At 41.9% G+C, this 16,005-nt stretch overlaps 1 protein-coding gene across 1 annotated transcript in view; it reads right to left on the bottom strand.

The window, feature by feature from the left end:
- The window catches only part of CC1H1orf87 (chromosome C1 C1orf87 homolog), a 79,657-nt gene extending 64,871 nt beyond the window's left edge, over nucleotides 1-14,786 (bottom strand). Inside the window, 2 exon segments of the mRNA XM_015072289.3 lie at nucleotides 13,444-13,563; nucleotides 14,631-14,786. Of these exon segments, the coding sequence (XP_014927775.1) occupies nucleotides 13,444-13,550 (107 nt within the window). The 5' untranslated portion in view covers nucleotides 13,551-13,563; nucleotides 14,631-14,786.
- Between the last annotated feature and the right edge of the window lie 1,219 nt (nucleotides 14,787-16,005).

A 16,005-nucleotide genomic window follows, 5' to 3' on the forward strand; every position in this document is an offset into this window, starting at 1 on the left:
AGAGAGCCATACCATGTATTATTATGATAGAAATTAAACCTTCAGAAAGATTTTTAAAGTACTTTAACTCCTAAACCTATGCCCAAATCATTGCTTCATCGTTGGAATTCTATGAACTAACATTCTAAATGCTTCCATGAGTCAAGCTGCCATGTATAAATTTACATAAATCCTTCCATGTTATCTTAATCATCCTGAAGAGTGGGTATTTTATCACCATTGTGCAGATGAAAAACTCAACGATCAGAGAGGTTCAGTACATTCCTCAAGGCCACCTTGCAGGTAGAGATCTAGGATTCATTCCCAGGTCTGTGTGGCTCTAAAACACACGCCCCTTCCTCTACATTACTCCTCAATTTTCTACCAACAATATACAAACTGTTTTAAGCAACAGGATTTTTATTCTCTTTTAACAAGTTAATAAAAAGGAACATCTATCAAGGCATCTCGTCCATCTTCCCAGCTAGACTTACGTCCCTCCACAGAACCCTTAAGTGGCTGACGTTCCGCTGTGGTTCGTAAACTTCCCAGGGGCAAGGAATTCATTATATCCCCAGAGTTATTCCCAAAGTATTCCATTTCTTTCTTCACAACATTGAACCGAACTCTGACATCAATGAAATTAACCAAAGTTGATTTCTCGCGGCAGAGTAAAATAAAAGGGTTACTTTAGATGCAAAATGAGCAACCAATCCAATCCGCTCTTACTCTTTGGCGTGATGTACTTTTGGCTTATAGAAAATGATAGCCCAGCACACCTTCCTCTTCTGCATCTTTCTTCCGTCACTTATATGCAGTTGTACAGCATGACATACACATTTACACCGTGGATGTTTTCTTCTATTTGAATTGTCTTTCAGCTATGCACTACTATTTGATTAATGTTGTATTGGGCATCCAATGGGCTGTATGGTCTTTCAATTTTGTGAAAAACTGTGTGATAACAGAAAAAATAGAGTTATGTAAAAAGGAGATCATAGAGCAATTTCACACCAAACCGGCTTAAGGAGGATGGGAATGATTCCATGAAGGTATTGACTGAGAGGAAGAGGCTAGAAAGCAACCAAAAACATTTGGGGTCTGAGAAATTGCAATCTGGGAGACACAGAGTGGACCAAAATTGATAGTGTGTTCCAAATTCCAAGCAGGGAGTACAGGTTTATAAAGGCAAAACCCACAAGATTGTATAGCTTGTTTTGAAGGAATTATAATTGGTGCTGACAGAGCGAGACTAATATGTAAGTGGCTGTTTACTTAACAGATACTACATTTTACCTATTTCAGTCCAGAGTGGAAGAGTATGCTCCAGAAGGTGGTGGAGTTGCAATTTTCAAGCTGTAATTGACTAAAATCAGCAGTCCCTGGTGTTCCAGAAATTGAAACAGGAGACTGCGCAGAGGCCTGGTTTTCTTAATATCCACCCCTCCCTGTTTTCAGTCATTCTCTTTGCAATGCTTACTTTGCTTTGGAATCTTCTTCCACAAAGGAATTGACAAATAAAATGTAGTTGAAAGAGGAGATAGGAGGTGGGAAAATATTCCAGAAAGGATGAAGGGCTCGTACTTGGAGACAATGACAGTGGTTTCTAACCTTTGAACCTCAGACCACCTGAGGTGGGTCATAATCATGCAGGATGCTGGATAATAAAACACAACTTGGATCACTCTGAACTCAGTGAATTGGAATTTCTCAAAACAGGACAAGAAAATAATGTATTCTTTGCAAACATGTCACATGATTCCTATGTACACTGAAGTTTAAGAAACAACAGTGTAGAGAATGAAAAAGAGGGGTGCCCGGGTGGCTCAGTCGGTTAAGCGTCCGACTTTGGCTCAGGTCATGATCTCATGGTTCGTGAGTTCGAGCCCCGTGTCGGGCTCTGGGCTGATAGCTCAGAGCCTGGAGCCCGCTTCAGATTCTGTGTCTCCCTCTGTCTGCCCCTCTGCTGCTTGCACTCTGTCTCTCGCATTGTCTCAAAAATAAATAAACATTTAAAAAAAATTAAAAAAGTCTTTTCCATAATTGTGCAAAATTAATCCTTAATCACAAGCAGTATAATGTAGTGGTTAAGGACATGAACTATCTGTCCTATGGACCTGATTCTGAATCCTAGCCCCAGATGTCAATGGACTTTGGCAAGTTACTTCACATCTCTGATTTCCAGTGTCTCATCTGTGAGATTAGAAAAATAATCCTTATCAATACAAGATGTACAAATTATGTACCACTGAGCCTAGATCTCAGTCAGCCCTTGACAAATGGTAATTTTATGTTAGTCCTAGAGTAGAGTGCTATCTCCTTTATAAACACCTCCTTCATCACCCAAGTACAGAGAGATGCTCTTCTTTCCTGTGGACCCTCAGAACTTTCTTTACTGGTAAACTAAAGTTCAAAAGATCAAAGTTTCATAGTACATAAGAACTGAGGAAAATTTATTTCGATAGGTAAAAAGAGAAACAGTCCAGGGACGCCTGGGTGGCTCAGTCCGTTGAGCATCCGACTTCGGCTCAGGTCATGATCTCACGGTTCATGGGTTTGAGCCCTGCATCGGGCTCTGTGCTGACAGCTCGGAATCTGGATCCTGCTTCGGATTCTGTGTCTCCCTCTCTCTCTGCCGCTCCCCCGCTCACACTCTGTCAATCTCTCTCTCAAAAAATAAACATAAAAAAGAATGTTTTTAAAAAGAGAGATAGTCCATATAGTCCATCTCACTGCCTTGTAATTGACTAGAAACAGTGAATCCAAGTTCTAGAAATCACCTACTTTAAACAAACAAAGGAGATTAATTAGTATTAAAATCTGCTCTGATAAAGCATAATTGTTCAGAATCACTTTCCTTAATTTTACAGAAGAAAAAAAAAAACCAAAAAACGAAATATTGAGTCATCACAATGTCCTCAGGTAGATTATACCCAGGAGTTTTGCAGACTGTGCCGTTTTTAAATCTTTGAGCCAGCCTTTATCAGCTGGAAATTTAACGTCCTTTGCACTTGCGTTCTAGTCTGTTTTGCTTTTGCAAGTCTAAGCAAAATGACAGTGCAAAACTGGCTTGCCTTTTCTCCAATTATCTCAGTGCTTTAAGGCACAGTTTCTGAGCCAGGACTTCTGTCCATACTGTGAGAGAATGCAGCACAAACCATCTCTCTCTGGACCAACCCCCAGGTACATCCACGTGGTCTATGGGAATGAGGAGTAATAATTATTGCTATGTTATTTTGTTTCATTAGGTTGAACTAAATCAGGGGTATCAGGAGATCATGGATTTAAAAAGTGTACTAGAGGAAGGGAGGAGAGGATTTTTAGGGCCGTGGAAATACTCTGTAATGACGGATACATGTTATTATACATTTGTCCAAACCCTTAGAATGTACAACAGCGAGAGTGAACCGCATTGCAAACTACAGACTTCAGGTGATTATGTTGTGTAAATGTGAGCTCATCAACTGTAACAAATGTATCACTCTCGTGGGGGACGTAGATAATGGAGGAGGCTATGTATATGTATATGTGTGGGCAGAGGGTGCATGTGGTATCTCTGTATCATCCTCTCAATTTTGCTGTGAATCACATTGCTCAAAAAAAAAAAACAAAACATTAAGGTCTAAAAAAAGTTTACTACACAAATATAAACCTGTGCTTTCTCAAAATTATAAGCAGTTAAACTAAATGTGGCAAGGTGCTATAGTATCTCTTTATAGAAAATTTCCACATACATACAGGAACTTTTGTTTTGTTTTTTTGTTGTTTTTTGTTTGTTTGCTTTTAATGTTTATTTATTTTTGAGAGAGAGAATGTGAGCAGGGAAGGGGCAGAGAGAGAGAGGGAGACACAGAATCTGAAGCAGGCTCCAGGCTCTGAGCTGTCAGCACAGAGCCTGATGTGGGTGAGCCCATGAACCATGAGATCATGACCTGAGACTAAGTGGGACCCTTGACCGACTGAGCCACTCAGGTGCCCTCCCCCTTTTTTTAATGTTTAAATTTTGTTTTGCTTTCAAACCAAACTAGGATTTTACAATTTTGTAATCTTTTAAAAGAATTTACAGTCCATAATATAATGCAGGTATCTTTACACATTGATAGTTATGCCATGAGAACATTTAAAATATCTAAACAGTATTTCATTGCATGAATATACAATTTATTTAACTAGTCCTATTTTGTTGAACATTTACTATACCCCGTTTTTTAGTAATTTAAACATTGCTGCCCTACTGGACACGTTCCTATGCCTCCAGTTCCTTGCCTCCTTCCTCAACCCAGGAAGCTGATCTGTGTGGACTAATGATCTGCTCTGATGCCTTCTGATTCTGGCTGGTTTTGGCCAGTGGGTGGCCCTGGCAGGAGATGACTCTTTCTCCGCAATGTTGCCTTAAGTTCCTTGTGTTTCTTGCCCAGAGGTCACTACATTTCTCCAGGTGGCCTGAGCTGCAGAGTGCTCCCCAGAAGCATTCCCCTCTTCTCATCTCTGCAGACTGAGGATGGCTCATAGCTTTGCCTCAGCTAGCCTGTGGTACCTGCGCAACACCTTGACTCTTAGAAACGAAACCCTTCTGGAATCATGCTAATTTGAACTTACATAATCTGTTTCCTGTGGGACCCAGCCTTATACATTATTATGTAAATTTAAAAAGGCAAACCATCTATCCATCTATAATTGTTTCTACAGAGTTGATTGATAGAGATTTTATGCCAAAGTACATGCACTTTTAAGGCTTTTGATATGTGTACTTAAAAACCAATAGCTTAGGGGCGCCTGGGTGGCTCAGTCAGTTGAGCGTCCGACTTCGGCTCAGGTCATGATCTCGTGGTCCGTGGGTTCGGGCCCTGCATCGGGCTCTGTGCTGACAGCTTAGAGCCTGGAGCCTGTTTCAGATTCTGTGTGTCTCCCTCTTTCTCTGACCCTCCCCTGTTCATGCTCTCTCTCTGTCTCATAAATAAATGTTAAAAAAAAAAAAAAAACCAATAGCTTATGAGTATTCTTTTTTTTGAAATCTTTGTTAACCCTGGATATTTCCCTTATAAAGTCATTTCTAGTTTTATTGGTAAAAATAATGTCTCGTTGCTGTTTAAATTTTTTTCATTGCCACTCAGGTTGAATCTCCCCCACACCCATCACACACATATCTAGTGTTCATTTTTTTCAATGCTTATTTATTTTGAGAGAGAGAGAGAGAGAGAGAGAGAGAGAGTGAGCTCGAAGCAGGCTCCATGCTGCCAGCACAGAGCCCACAGTGGGGCTCAATCCATGAGGTCATGACCTGAGCTGAAATCAAGTTGGTCGCTTCACCGACTGAGCCACTCAGGCACCCCTGTAGGTGTTCATGTTTATTTCTTCTTTGTGAATGGCCGATCTCGATCTTTTGCTAGTTTATGAAACTCACCTGCTTGTCCTTTTCCTACTGATTTTCAAGAGCTCTTTATACAGCAAGAAGAAAAATTTTCCCCTGTCATATATGTTATAAATAGTGTCCTTCTGTGTTTGCCTTTTACTTTTTATTCTGTTTTTTGAAATATAGATTTTTCAAATGGTAAAGTAATAACTTTTACCTCATAGTCTCACTATTTAGGATAGATAGACACCTATTTTTTTTATAACATTTATTTGGCATTTATTCACATAATGCTGTACACTCTTACTTAAGGTTTTTGTTTGTTTTTTAAGAGAGAGAAAAAGAACATGAGTACGAATGGGGGAGGGGCAGAGAGAGAGAGGGAGAGAGACAATCTTGAGCAGTCTCCATGCTCAGCAAGGAGTCTGTCTCAGGGATCGATCCTCTGACCCTGGGATCGTGACCTGAGCTGAAATCAAGAGTCGTACACTCAACTGACTGAGCCACCCGGGTGTCCCCTTACTTATGGTTTTATGCCTATGTCTAAAATAGTATCTCATGCTTCTTTATATGCCTTACAGTGCCAACAACAATAATAATAATAACAGTAATAATAAACCACCAATTGTAGGAGATTAATAAACAGCTTAATGTAGTAAAAAGGCATAAGAGAAGTATGATTTTAACATACTACTCGATCACTTTGAACTTGTGAAAATGGACATAAAAGTGTACCCTCTGATGTTGCTCTGTTTTAAGGAAAGATGGGAGTCTGTGGGTACTAAGATTTTATGTAGATTATATGGCAAGAAAAGCGATAAACAAAGATATCAGTTATTTCTCTAAAGAAAAAAAAGAATAAGCAGGGTACTTGAATTCTTAAATTATAGGTTTTATCTAGTTAATTGGTCACTGCTACAATCTCCTGCGTGGATTACCATAATGACTCCCTAAATGGTCTCTCTCTTTTTACTCACATCCCTTCTAATTTATCTTCCATGCGGCAGCCAGAACCATCCCATAGAAAGTATACATTTGACTGTGACTTCTGCTGCTCATAATATTCCAAGGGCTTCCCATTCTACATAGAACAAATCCTAAGTTCCTACCATGGCCCACAGGTACCATGATCTGAGCCCTGCTCTGACCTCATTTTCTACCCCCTCTCCCCTTGTTCACTCTGCTACACCAACATTGGCTTCCTTGGTCCTCCCTAAACATGCCACAAGGCTTTCTAGGGGCTGTTCCCTCTGCCCACAATGCTCTTTCCTTGGGTATTTGCCTGGTTTACTCTCTGTGCAGATCTGGGGAGGCACCAGGAGCATGGAGAACACCTGCAGAGTCACTTGGTACAGGCTGAACCTCATAGACAGAAAAGCAGCAGCTACGTGGGTGCCCTGGTCTCTGGGTGCTGTGTTTCTGAAAAACCGTATCCTCTCACTTTTTACGAAGTGAGCATGAGGTGGCCTTGCACAAAAAAAAATCTGCTTAGGCTCCAGGTGGTCAGTTTAGGTGCTGTTTGTAGCAGGTGCTGGGAAAGCCAGATGTCTAACATTGGAGAACTTGGACCTTGTGGGAAGTTGCAGCCAGCCTCTTCTTCTGAGGCACAAGCAGGAAGAAGAAACCAAAACTTCTAGTTTTATGGAAAGTTGGAATCTGGTGAGCCACACGCACCAGTATTAAGTTGGGCCAGTCTTGGCCAGCTCACTGTTAAGTAACCATGGATAAATCTTATTGGATAATTCTGGCTCTTGTCTCAGTTCAAATGCCATTTGCTCAATGAAGCCTTGTGGGAACACTCTCTGTGACTTGATATACTGTTATGATCCCCCTCTATTTTTCCTCATTTGAACAGTCATTCTTCATATGTTTGCTATATGTCCCCCATCATTAGAATTTTAGGTATACTGCTGTATTCCCTAGACTTGGCACTCAGCAGGTGCTCAATTAATGTTTGTGGAAAGGAGATTGATGGAACTCCACCTATGCATTGATTTCTAAAGCTTTCAACATTAGCACTTTTAAAAAGTTCAACAAAGCAAAAAACAATGTATAAACATGAAGGGCTCTGAGGGATCAAAAAATGACAGAATATGGGCTCCAGGATAATCATGTGGGGAAATACCAAAACTTTCTAGGCTACAAGTATCAACACACATTTTTACCATTTTTGCTATCCTTTCCTGTAAAAATCTGCAGCCAGCCTCCCTGTGTTTAAGAATGCCATACTAACAGCAGTGCAACTATGGAAGGAAGTGCTTTGGGTCATTGATTCTTGGCATTGGAAGGAACTGTAGAGGCCAGCTTTATTCACTGGAAGCATCTATACTCACAGGCATTTCTTGAAATGAACCCAATTCCTCTTTTATTTAATGACTTAATCCCCAGGTTTTATAAATGTTCCCCTAGGCCACGTTTCACACCCTAGGTTTTTCATCATGCACTGCCTTCAGCGGCCACACTCTTAGCGTGCCAGGGTCCCTCCTAAAACGTGGCCTGCAGAAGCACAGTGCTGTACAGGTGGCATATCCTGTTCTGAATCCACTGGGCCTCGCACATCCCACTCTGTGGATACTCTCCACTCGTGCTGAGCTCAAACCCAAGTGTAGAGGGGAAAACATTCCATTTTCTCCTCTCCTCTCTACTAACACCACAGACTTCTGGTCACCAAACGTGTATGGGTTTCCCCACGCCAAGCAATTCAACCCCAGCTGGGTATCTCTACGAACCAATTCAGTTGTGACGATATCTACCTAGAGTCAGCACAGACCCTATGGGGTAAGCGTTCATTCCCACAAGACTGCCCCACCCTCTTCAGACATCAGTCACAAGTCCAGTGTGTTTTTGATAGACCCACTATAAATCAGGGTTCTTACACCCCCCTCCTCAGGTTTGAGTAATTTGCTGGAGCAGCTCACACAACTCAGGACAACAGTTCATTTAACCAGACTATTTATTGATTATAAAAGGATATAACTCAAGAACAGCCAAATGGAGGAGATGCACAGGGCAAGGTATGTGGGAAGGGGCGTGGAATATCATCTGTATCCTGTCCAGGCACACCACCCTCCCAGCACTTTGATGTGTTCAGCAACCTGGAAACTGTCTGACTTCCATACTTGTGAGATTTTTAGGGAGGCTTCATCACCTAGTTATGCTCAATCATTAAGTCAATCTCCAGCCCCTCTCCCCCTTCCCCGAAGATGGAGGGTAGGGTTGAAAGTTCTGTTCTTAATCATGGCTTGGTCTTTCTGGTGACCAGCCTCCATCCTGAAGCTGTCCAGAGGCCCACTGAGAGTATCCTCATGGAAACAGAGACACCACACCACCCAGGAAATTCCAAGGAATTTAGGAGCGTTGTGTCAGCAACCACAGTCAAAGACCAAATACTAGAACAGAAGAGGCACCTGGTGCTCTTGTTATCTCCTAGGAAACTGCAAGGGGTTTAGGAGCTCTGTGCCAGGAACTGGGAGCAGAGACTAACATATCTATTTTCTATTGTTTCACAACAAGTAAAACCCAGACATTTATTCCATAGAAGCATTTACACATACTCTTATCTAAACACAGACTTTGAGTGTATCTCCGTTGATTTTGTCTTGTGGGTTTTAGCTCATTTTCCTGCCACGGCTTTCCAGCATTCTTCTTCCTACATGTTTACTGAAGTTATTTGTCTGTCTTCCTTCAGTTATGGATTTAAAAAGGTCAAGGTGCCTGGGTGGCTCAGTCGGTTAAGCGTCCGACCTCAGCTCAGGTCATGATCTCGTGGTCCATGAGTGTGAGCCCTGCATTGGACTCCATGTTCACAGCTCAGAGCCTGGAGCCTGCTTCAGATTCTGTGCCTCCCTATCTCTCTGCCCCTCCCCTGCTCATGCTCTTTCTCTCTCACTCAAAAATAAATAAAGATTAAAAAAAATGTTGACTAAGAACAGGGTTACACACAAATCCTCTTAACCTCCCCACCTCCAACACGTAGTGTTGACATCAATTGTTCAGTCACCACCATGTTGGCATAATCTGGTTTTAGTCAACATGTACCAACCCTTAGTGACCATCACTTTCGTGTTTTGTTTTCACAACTAATATATTTCATTCTTTGGCCTGCAATTTTGTCAGGGATTGTCCACAAGCCTCAGGTTTTGTGGTGTTATTACATACTTTTATCTCCTTTTAGAAAATGGGAATATTTGTCTCCTGTCAGTTGGCATTATCTTCTTCTTGATGAGCTTTGGAAGATTACTCCTCAGAGTTCCATAGTTACATCTGCATAATACTTTAGCAACATGAGCCTTTAGATTTGGATTTAAAGCAACTAAGCATTGTCTTTCTAGCTCTTTATTTTTCTTGGCATCCACTGTACCCTTGTTCATTTATTAGGCTTTCAAAATGTAAAGACTTTGTACTCAGTGCTGAGGGTGCAATTGTGCACACAGGATTTACAGTTAAATAGGGGAGCCAGAAATGCATAGGAAATCATAGAGTGTGACAGTCCCTTAAGGTTGCTATGGAAGCCCACGGGGGCGAAGGGCAGGGGGTCAGTGAATCTGGGGCTGAAGGTGGGGCACCTGATTAGATCTGCATTTTAGAATGATGATGCTTGCTGTACTTGAAAATTGGGCTTCTCAAACTGTAATGTTGCTTAAGAGTCCCCTGGGAATTGACAAAAATGCAGATTCTGGCTCACTGTGTCTGGAGAGGGGCCTGGGATTCTGCATCTAACCAGTTCCCAGGTGAGGCTGATGCTAGTTTACCATGGACCACCCTTTGGGGAATAAGCCTTTAGATGAGTGGATTAGAGTAAATAGAGAGAAAGGAAGGCTGGTGGGGTGATGTGGGAGGCAAGTGATGACTCCAAAACTCGGGGACACTTGTTTTATTCTTTGAAGCCTGCAGATCTACTTGTTGAGGAATTTGACTACTAAATGGGTATTGAGTATTTTTCTTTCATCTGTCAATAACTGTACAGGCTAAATTAAGGAAAGAGGGAGGGAGCTCAATTCCAATCTTAGTTCTTAGTAACCAGCCTCACTTTAAGCCCACAGGGTCCTCACTTGTCTCATCTATAAAATGGGAGACTGGTTGTTATGGGCTGCATTGAACCCTAAAATTCATATGGTGAAGTCCAACCCCCAGGACCTCAGAATATGACCTTGTTTGGAAATAAGGTAATTGCAGATATAATTAGTTAGATTGAGGTCATACTAGACTGGGATGAGCCCCTAATCCAATTGACTGGTATTCTTATAGAAAGGGGAAATTTGTACACAGACCCATATACAGGGAGACTGCCATGTGAATCTTCGATTTGTGCTTCCATGAGCCACAAAACTGCCAGAAGCAGGGAGAAGAGATGGATTCTTCCCCGGCTCTACTAACCCCTTGATTTCAGACTTCCAGCCGCTGGAACTGTGGGACAACACAGTTCTGTTGTCTAAGCCATCTAGTTTGTGGACCTTTCATACAGCAGCCCTAGCAAATTAGTACATTGATTTAGACCTTGAAGATCACGTTCAGGTCTGACATACTATTCGACCTTCTCCACATAGGCTACAGGAAATCTGAACTAAATGTGGTTATACAGGAGGATTTCTATTTTCCATCCATTATGAATTTGTTTTTAGAGATTATTTATTTTGAGAGAGAGAGAGAGAGAGAGCAAGAGAGAAAGAGCTGGTGAGGAGCAGAGAGAGGGGAGAGAGAGAATCCCAAGCAGGACGTGTGCTGTCAGCATGGAGCCTGACATGGGGCTTGATCCCATGAACCATGAGATCATGACCTGAGCCAAAATCAAGAGTCAGATGCTTAACTGACTGAGCCACCCAGGCACCTCTTTCCATCATTAATTTGTAATTTTTCTTTTTAATTCAGGTTGTCCTTTTAGAGACTTCTTTCTTTTTTGGCTTTCACTTCTGTTTCTTACCTAGATTTTTGACTAACAGACTCATCAGATTCAGCTCAAAGAATAAGCCCTCTTGAGACCTGGGCTGAAGGGTATACACGTAGCACAACTAAAATGCTTCCGAGATAGATTTTAGGACATACCTGACACGACAGTGGTGGGTCTGTTTTTACCTCAGCAACAAGAACCTTTTGAGAATCATTTATTTTTGAACTATCCAGAAATATTTTAGCTAAGTGTGTTAATTAATGGTCCTATGTAATTCCAGCCATGGTAACATCAAGCCCATAGAAAACAGAAACGAAACGACCTCTCTTGACGTTCTTTAAACTTTTTTGTCTTACGGTTGTCATAGAAGAAAAAGAACTGGGTCTTTTGTTTCACAGTTCATGTATCTAACCTAATGTAGTCTTTTGTTTGCTGGATTCTGAAATTTAAAAAAAGAAAGAGAAGAAAATATAAGGCACCTTTTCATAAGACAAAGGAAATTTTTCCCTATTTAAAAGGACAAGGACCCTCCCCAACCAACCCTTTTAGGAACATATTGGACTCTGATACTCCTGGAAAAAGAAGGGGATTTGGGACACAAGGGGCTGCAGAAAGAACCCCAGAGCAGGATGGAATTAGTGCGGTAGTAATGTTGTCTCTGGATGGGAGGAGAACTGAGCCAGGCATCCAAACTGACCCTAGTACTTTCCTCGCCAAGCACGGACATTTAGTAGATCTTATCACTATAAGATTATTATATGATTATATCACAGTATCTTAGTTTTCTCATCTACAAAACAGAGATAAGTGGCCTCCCAGACATAGAATAAAAAAAGGGATGGCAAGCATTCCATAGAATGAGATTTGATTTTTTATTACATGTCTTGTATCCCTGGAAAAATATGCTTCAATAACAACAACAGAACCACTGAGTGAGCATCTTGAATACATTCCTGGGCACTGGAAAGGTGTTTTGCATACTTTTTCACATTTGGTCCTCATAACAACCCTACTAGATACATGTGTCTTAGCCTTAATTAATAGATGGTAGAATCTGAAGCCAGAGACATTAATGAACTTTCTCAATGCCAAAAGGCCAGGAAGGCACGGAGCCAGGATTCAAATTCACATCTCTCAGCTCTGTAGGGATCCCAAATGCCGGACTCATGGGCCGCAAAACTCCCTTGCTGTGCCAGACAGACATTACTAATTGATTATAGCACTCACTTTGGAATTTTTCTGGGCTGACAATACTGATGGTGGGGAGTTAAATTTACCCTGCTAATGCCTATGCTCCATAACAGTGGTCCTGATGGCCTCATTTTCAGAGATTCCGATTCAGTAGGTCTTGGGTTAGATTCCAAATCTTTATTTGTAAGGGTTTTCTAGATGTTTCTGATGGCAGCCAGGTTTGGTTTCCACCACTTTCAGCACCTTTGTTTTGTGAGGCCAGATCTTATCTGTTTGTCTCTGTGTTTGGTCTGTCGGTGTCTGAAACCAATGGAAAAGCTATGGGAATAATCTCAGGAAGGAAAGGCCACGATTGACCAGCTGCTCTTTATGGAATGATACTAGAGCAAAGGCAGGTCTCATGCTTTCTTTTTTCTTTTGTGAACCACCAAAATGCTGGAAGGAAGACCTAGTCATAGGCTTCTGTGCCAAATATCTGGTGAATTTTAAAGATCCATGAGTGTCCTCCCTTACATGTGATTGTGATGAGTTGGAGGGAAGAAAGACCTTGTAGCTAAGCTCTGAGAAGCCCCTGCTTGGAGCAGTATAGACTATAAATAAGAATAAATGAAAATCTTATAATTTATGATTCATTATTAATCCCACCCCTTTAATTCATAACAAATTGACTAACACTGACCCCCCCGCCCCCGCTAAAAAAATTACTACATGTAGTAGATTGCACACCTGATGAGAAGCAGCAGAAATACTCCATTAATATTTATAAATGTCTCTTTGCTTGCATTCCTCATCTATTTGGAAAATCTGCCTAAGTAATTAAGGAGTAAGGGAAATTATAAAGATGAAAAATATCAGGAAAACAGTGCTCATGGAAGTTATCAACACGATTTTGCTTCTACTGTTACTCCTTCATGACTTAATTTTCCATGGACAACATTTTAAAAATGTAAATTTCCAGATTAAAAAAAACCCAGCAACTCCAAACTTCATTATCTTCTCAGCAAAGCAGACATTTTTCAAACAGTAAACTTACATCTTTGGCTTCTCCATGAGGTACCGAAAGTGTTTACTTCCAATGATTTTCACCACCATCTCAGGCACTGCATCTGATCCACACGGAGTCTTCCAAACAGAAGACATGCTTCTCAAAATCCTTGGGTTGGAAAATAAGTAAACCTTTCATCGTCTGGATTTCCCATTAGTCAATTTACTGTTGTCAATTATAACAACAAAAATAGCAGCAGAACAAAGTGTTTTGCCTATCTTATCTCACTCGACATTCCTGATAAAGCCATGAGTAAGATATTCCTAATTATGATTATCATTCTTGTTTTAGTTGAGGGGACAGGCATAATGTACTTATGCAACTTACTCAATATCATAGAATCAGTAATTAGCAGATTTGGGAATCCCACTCAAGAGGTCCACCAAATCGGTCTGCTGAGCCATTTGGGCACTCTACCTTTCTGATATCAGGTGGTTTCCTTCCACCTTTCTTACGTGATTCTTGTGAAGTGAGAGAGGAAACCAGGGCTCTTCGTGGGTATATGAAGATCTTATATTCAGCTCTCATGCTCAGTTTCTCCTTTTACAAAACCGGGATAATTCCAATTTTATTCCCTGGGTTTTAGAGTGAATCCAATGAGATAATACATCTGAAGGAGCGCTGTACATAGGAAAGAGGGATTTTTGTTGTTATTGCTGATGTGTGTTTCTGCAACAATCCAGTGAATCTACAATTGAGATCCAGTATTAGATAAGTACTGGATGTTTATACAGATCTGATGCCAAGGGCAACTCAGACGTTCTATAAACCTGGCCCCAGGCTGATCACTCTCTTTCAGAGTCTGCTATTATTGAAAAGTCTTCAGAGGTCATTCTAATCCAAACGCTGGTTTTACAGACTAGTAAACCAAGGCCCAGAGAGGTGTATCATTTGACCAAACTCACACAGCGAGTGAGAACAGACCTGTTTCTAGTGTGCAGGTCTGAAGTAGACCAGCGCTCTTCCCAAGACCCCAACTTCACTTAGTATGTGGCCAGCACGCAAGAAAGACCTGCTCTGCCAGGATAGCCCTGTCCAGTGGAACCTGCAACCTCTGTGAAACTGTCTGAAACTTCAAGGACCACAGTTTGTGATTGTGGTGTCCACTGTCTGCCCAGCAGCTGCACGTCAGTCCTGAGCCCTTTCCTGGGATGAAACAGAGGGGGAGGCCTTACCCCCGAGGCGGCGTTTCCCCACCCAGGCAGCTCAGGGATACTCAGTCTGTGCTCTCCCAGGATCGCGACCAGAGACAGCCTGGCGGGGAACATGGTGGGGCGGGGGATTGGAGGCCAGGAGTCGGGCCAATCACCGGGCCCAGCGCGCGGGCGGGGCTGCTACCGCCGGGTCGCTAAGGACGCAGAGGCTGTTGCTGGGCGGGGTCCGAGTCTTCTTCCACCTGCTGGAGAGGGGAGGGGGTGGGCTCCTCCACAGGCGCCGGGGTGTGGCTGCAGACAGGCGAGTCTGAGTGTTCTCCCATCTGTGCTTTGGAGCTTCTCCAAGACATGTGAGCGTCTTTCTTGCAACTCCTTCGCTCACCTGTGTGATGAAATGAAATAAGAATATTAAAAAAAATAAGTTTGAGTGGTATCTGTATGCCAGATTCCTCATTTGAGCCAGGCAACTATTATTACTTGGTAAGTTAACAATTACCAATAACATAGTTTTATCTATATTTTAAAGATTAAAAAAAAATAAGGCTTGGGGGTGTTGAGTAATTTCCCAATATCCCACGAAGACAATTGACAGAGTGAAGATTTGAATATATTCCTACACATCCCAGATTTCCAGAAAGTTTTTATTGTTCAGAGACTAAAAGCAAACACGGGTAAAGACACTTTAAATGGATTCCAAAATGGTGTTAGTATTTCCAGCAGCAGCCCCAGTAACCATCCTGCCTATCTCCTGCCCTCTGGCTGTGCTGTGTTTTGTGATTTACTGTATCACCTACTGGCACGTGCAGTGTGATGATACACGCATCCCCCCTCTAGGGCTCTCTCTCTAGTGGCAGAGACACACAGGACATTCTGTGATATACAAAGTACCTCGGGGGAGGAAAGGGGACAGTTCCCTTTTTACTCTGCCAGCCCAGCCTTCACATGGTCGCCAGAGCAGTGTTCCCAAGGCCCAATTCTGATAAGTTCCCCACCTCAAGTCAAATGACTCCTGTCAGCCATGGCGGTTGTCCGTGGTTTCAAAGTCTTCCACACCCTATGCTCAAGCTACTTCTCCGGGGCTTTCTATACTCCATCCAACCCAGTCTACTAACTGGCCTGGCCTGAACCTTTCTTTCTTTCTTTCTCTTTCTTTCTTTCTTTCTTTCTTTCTTTCTTTCTTTCTTTCTTTCTTTCTTTCTTTCTTTCTTTCTTTCTTTCTTTCTTTCTTTCTTTCCTTCCTTCCTTCCTTCCTTCCTTCCTTCCTTCCTTCCTTCCTTCCTTCCTTCCTTCCTTCCTTCCTTCCTTCTTTCTTTCTTTCTTTCTTTCTTTCTTTCTTTCTTTCTTTCTTTCTTTCTTTCTTCTGTGCTTTATTCATTCTGTTCTCTCTGTACAAGAC

Source organism: Acinonyx jubatus, chromosome C1 (genome assembly GCF_027475565.1).
Source record: "Acinonyx jubatus isolate Ajub_Pintada_27869175 chromosome C1, VMU_Ajub_asm_v1.0, whole genome shotgun sequence".
Lineage (NCBI taxonomy): Eukaryota > Metazoa > Chordata > Mammalia > Carnivora > Felidae > Acinonyx > Acinonyx jubatus.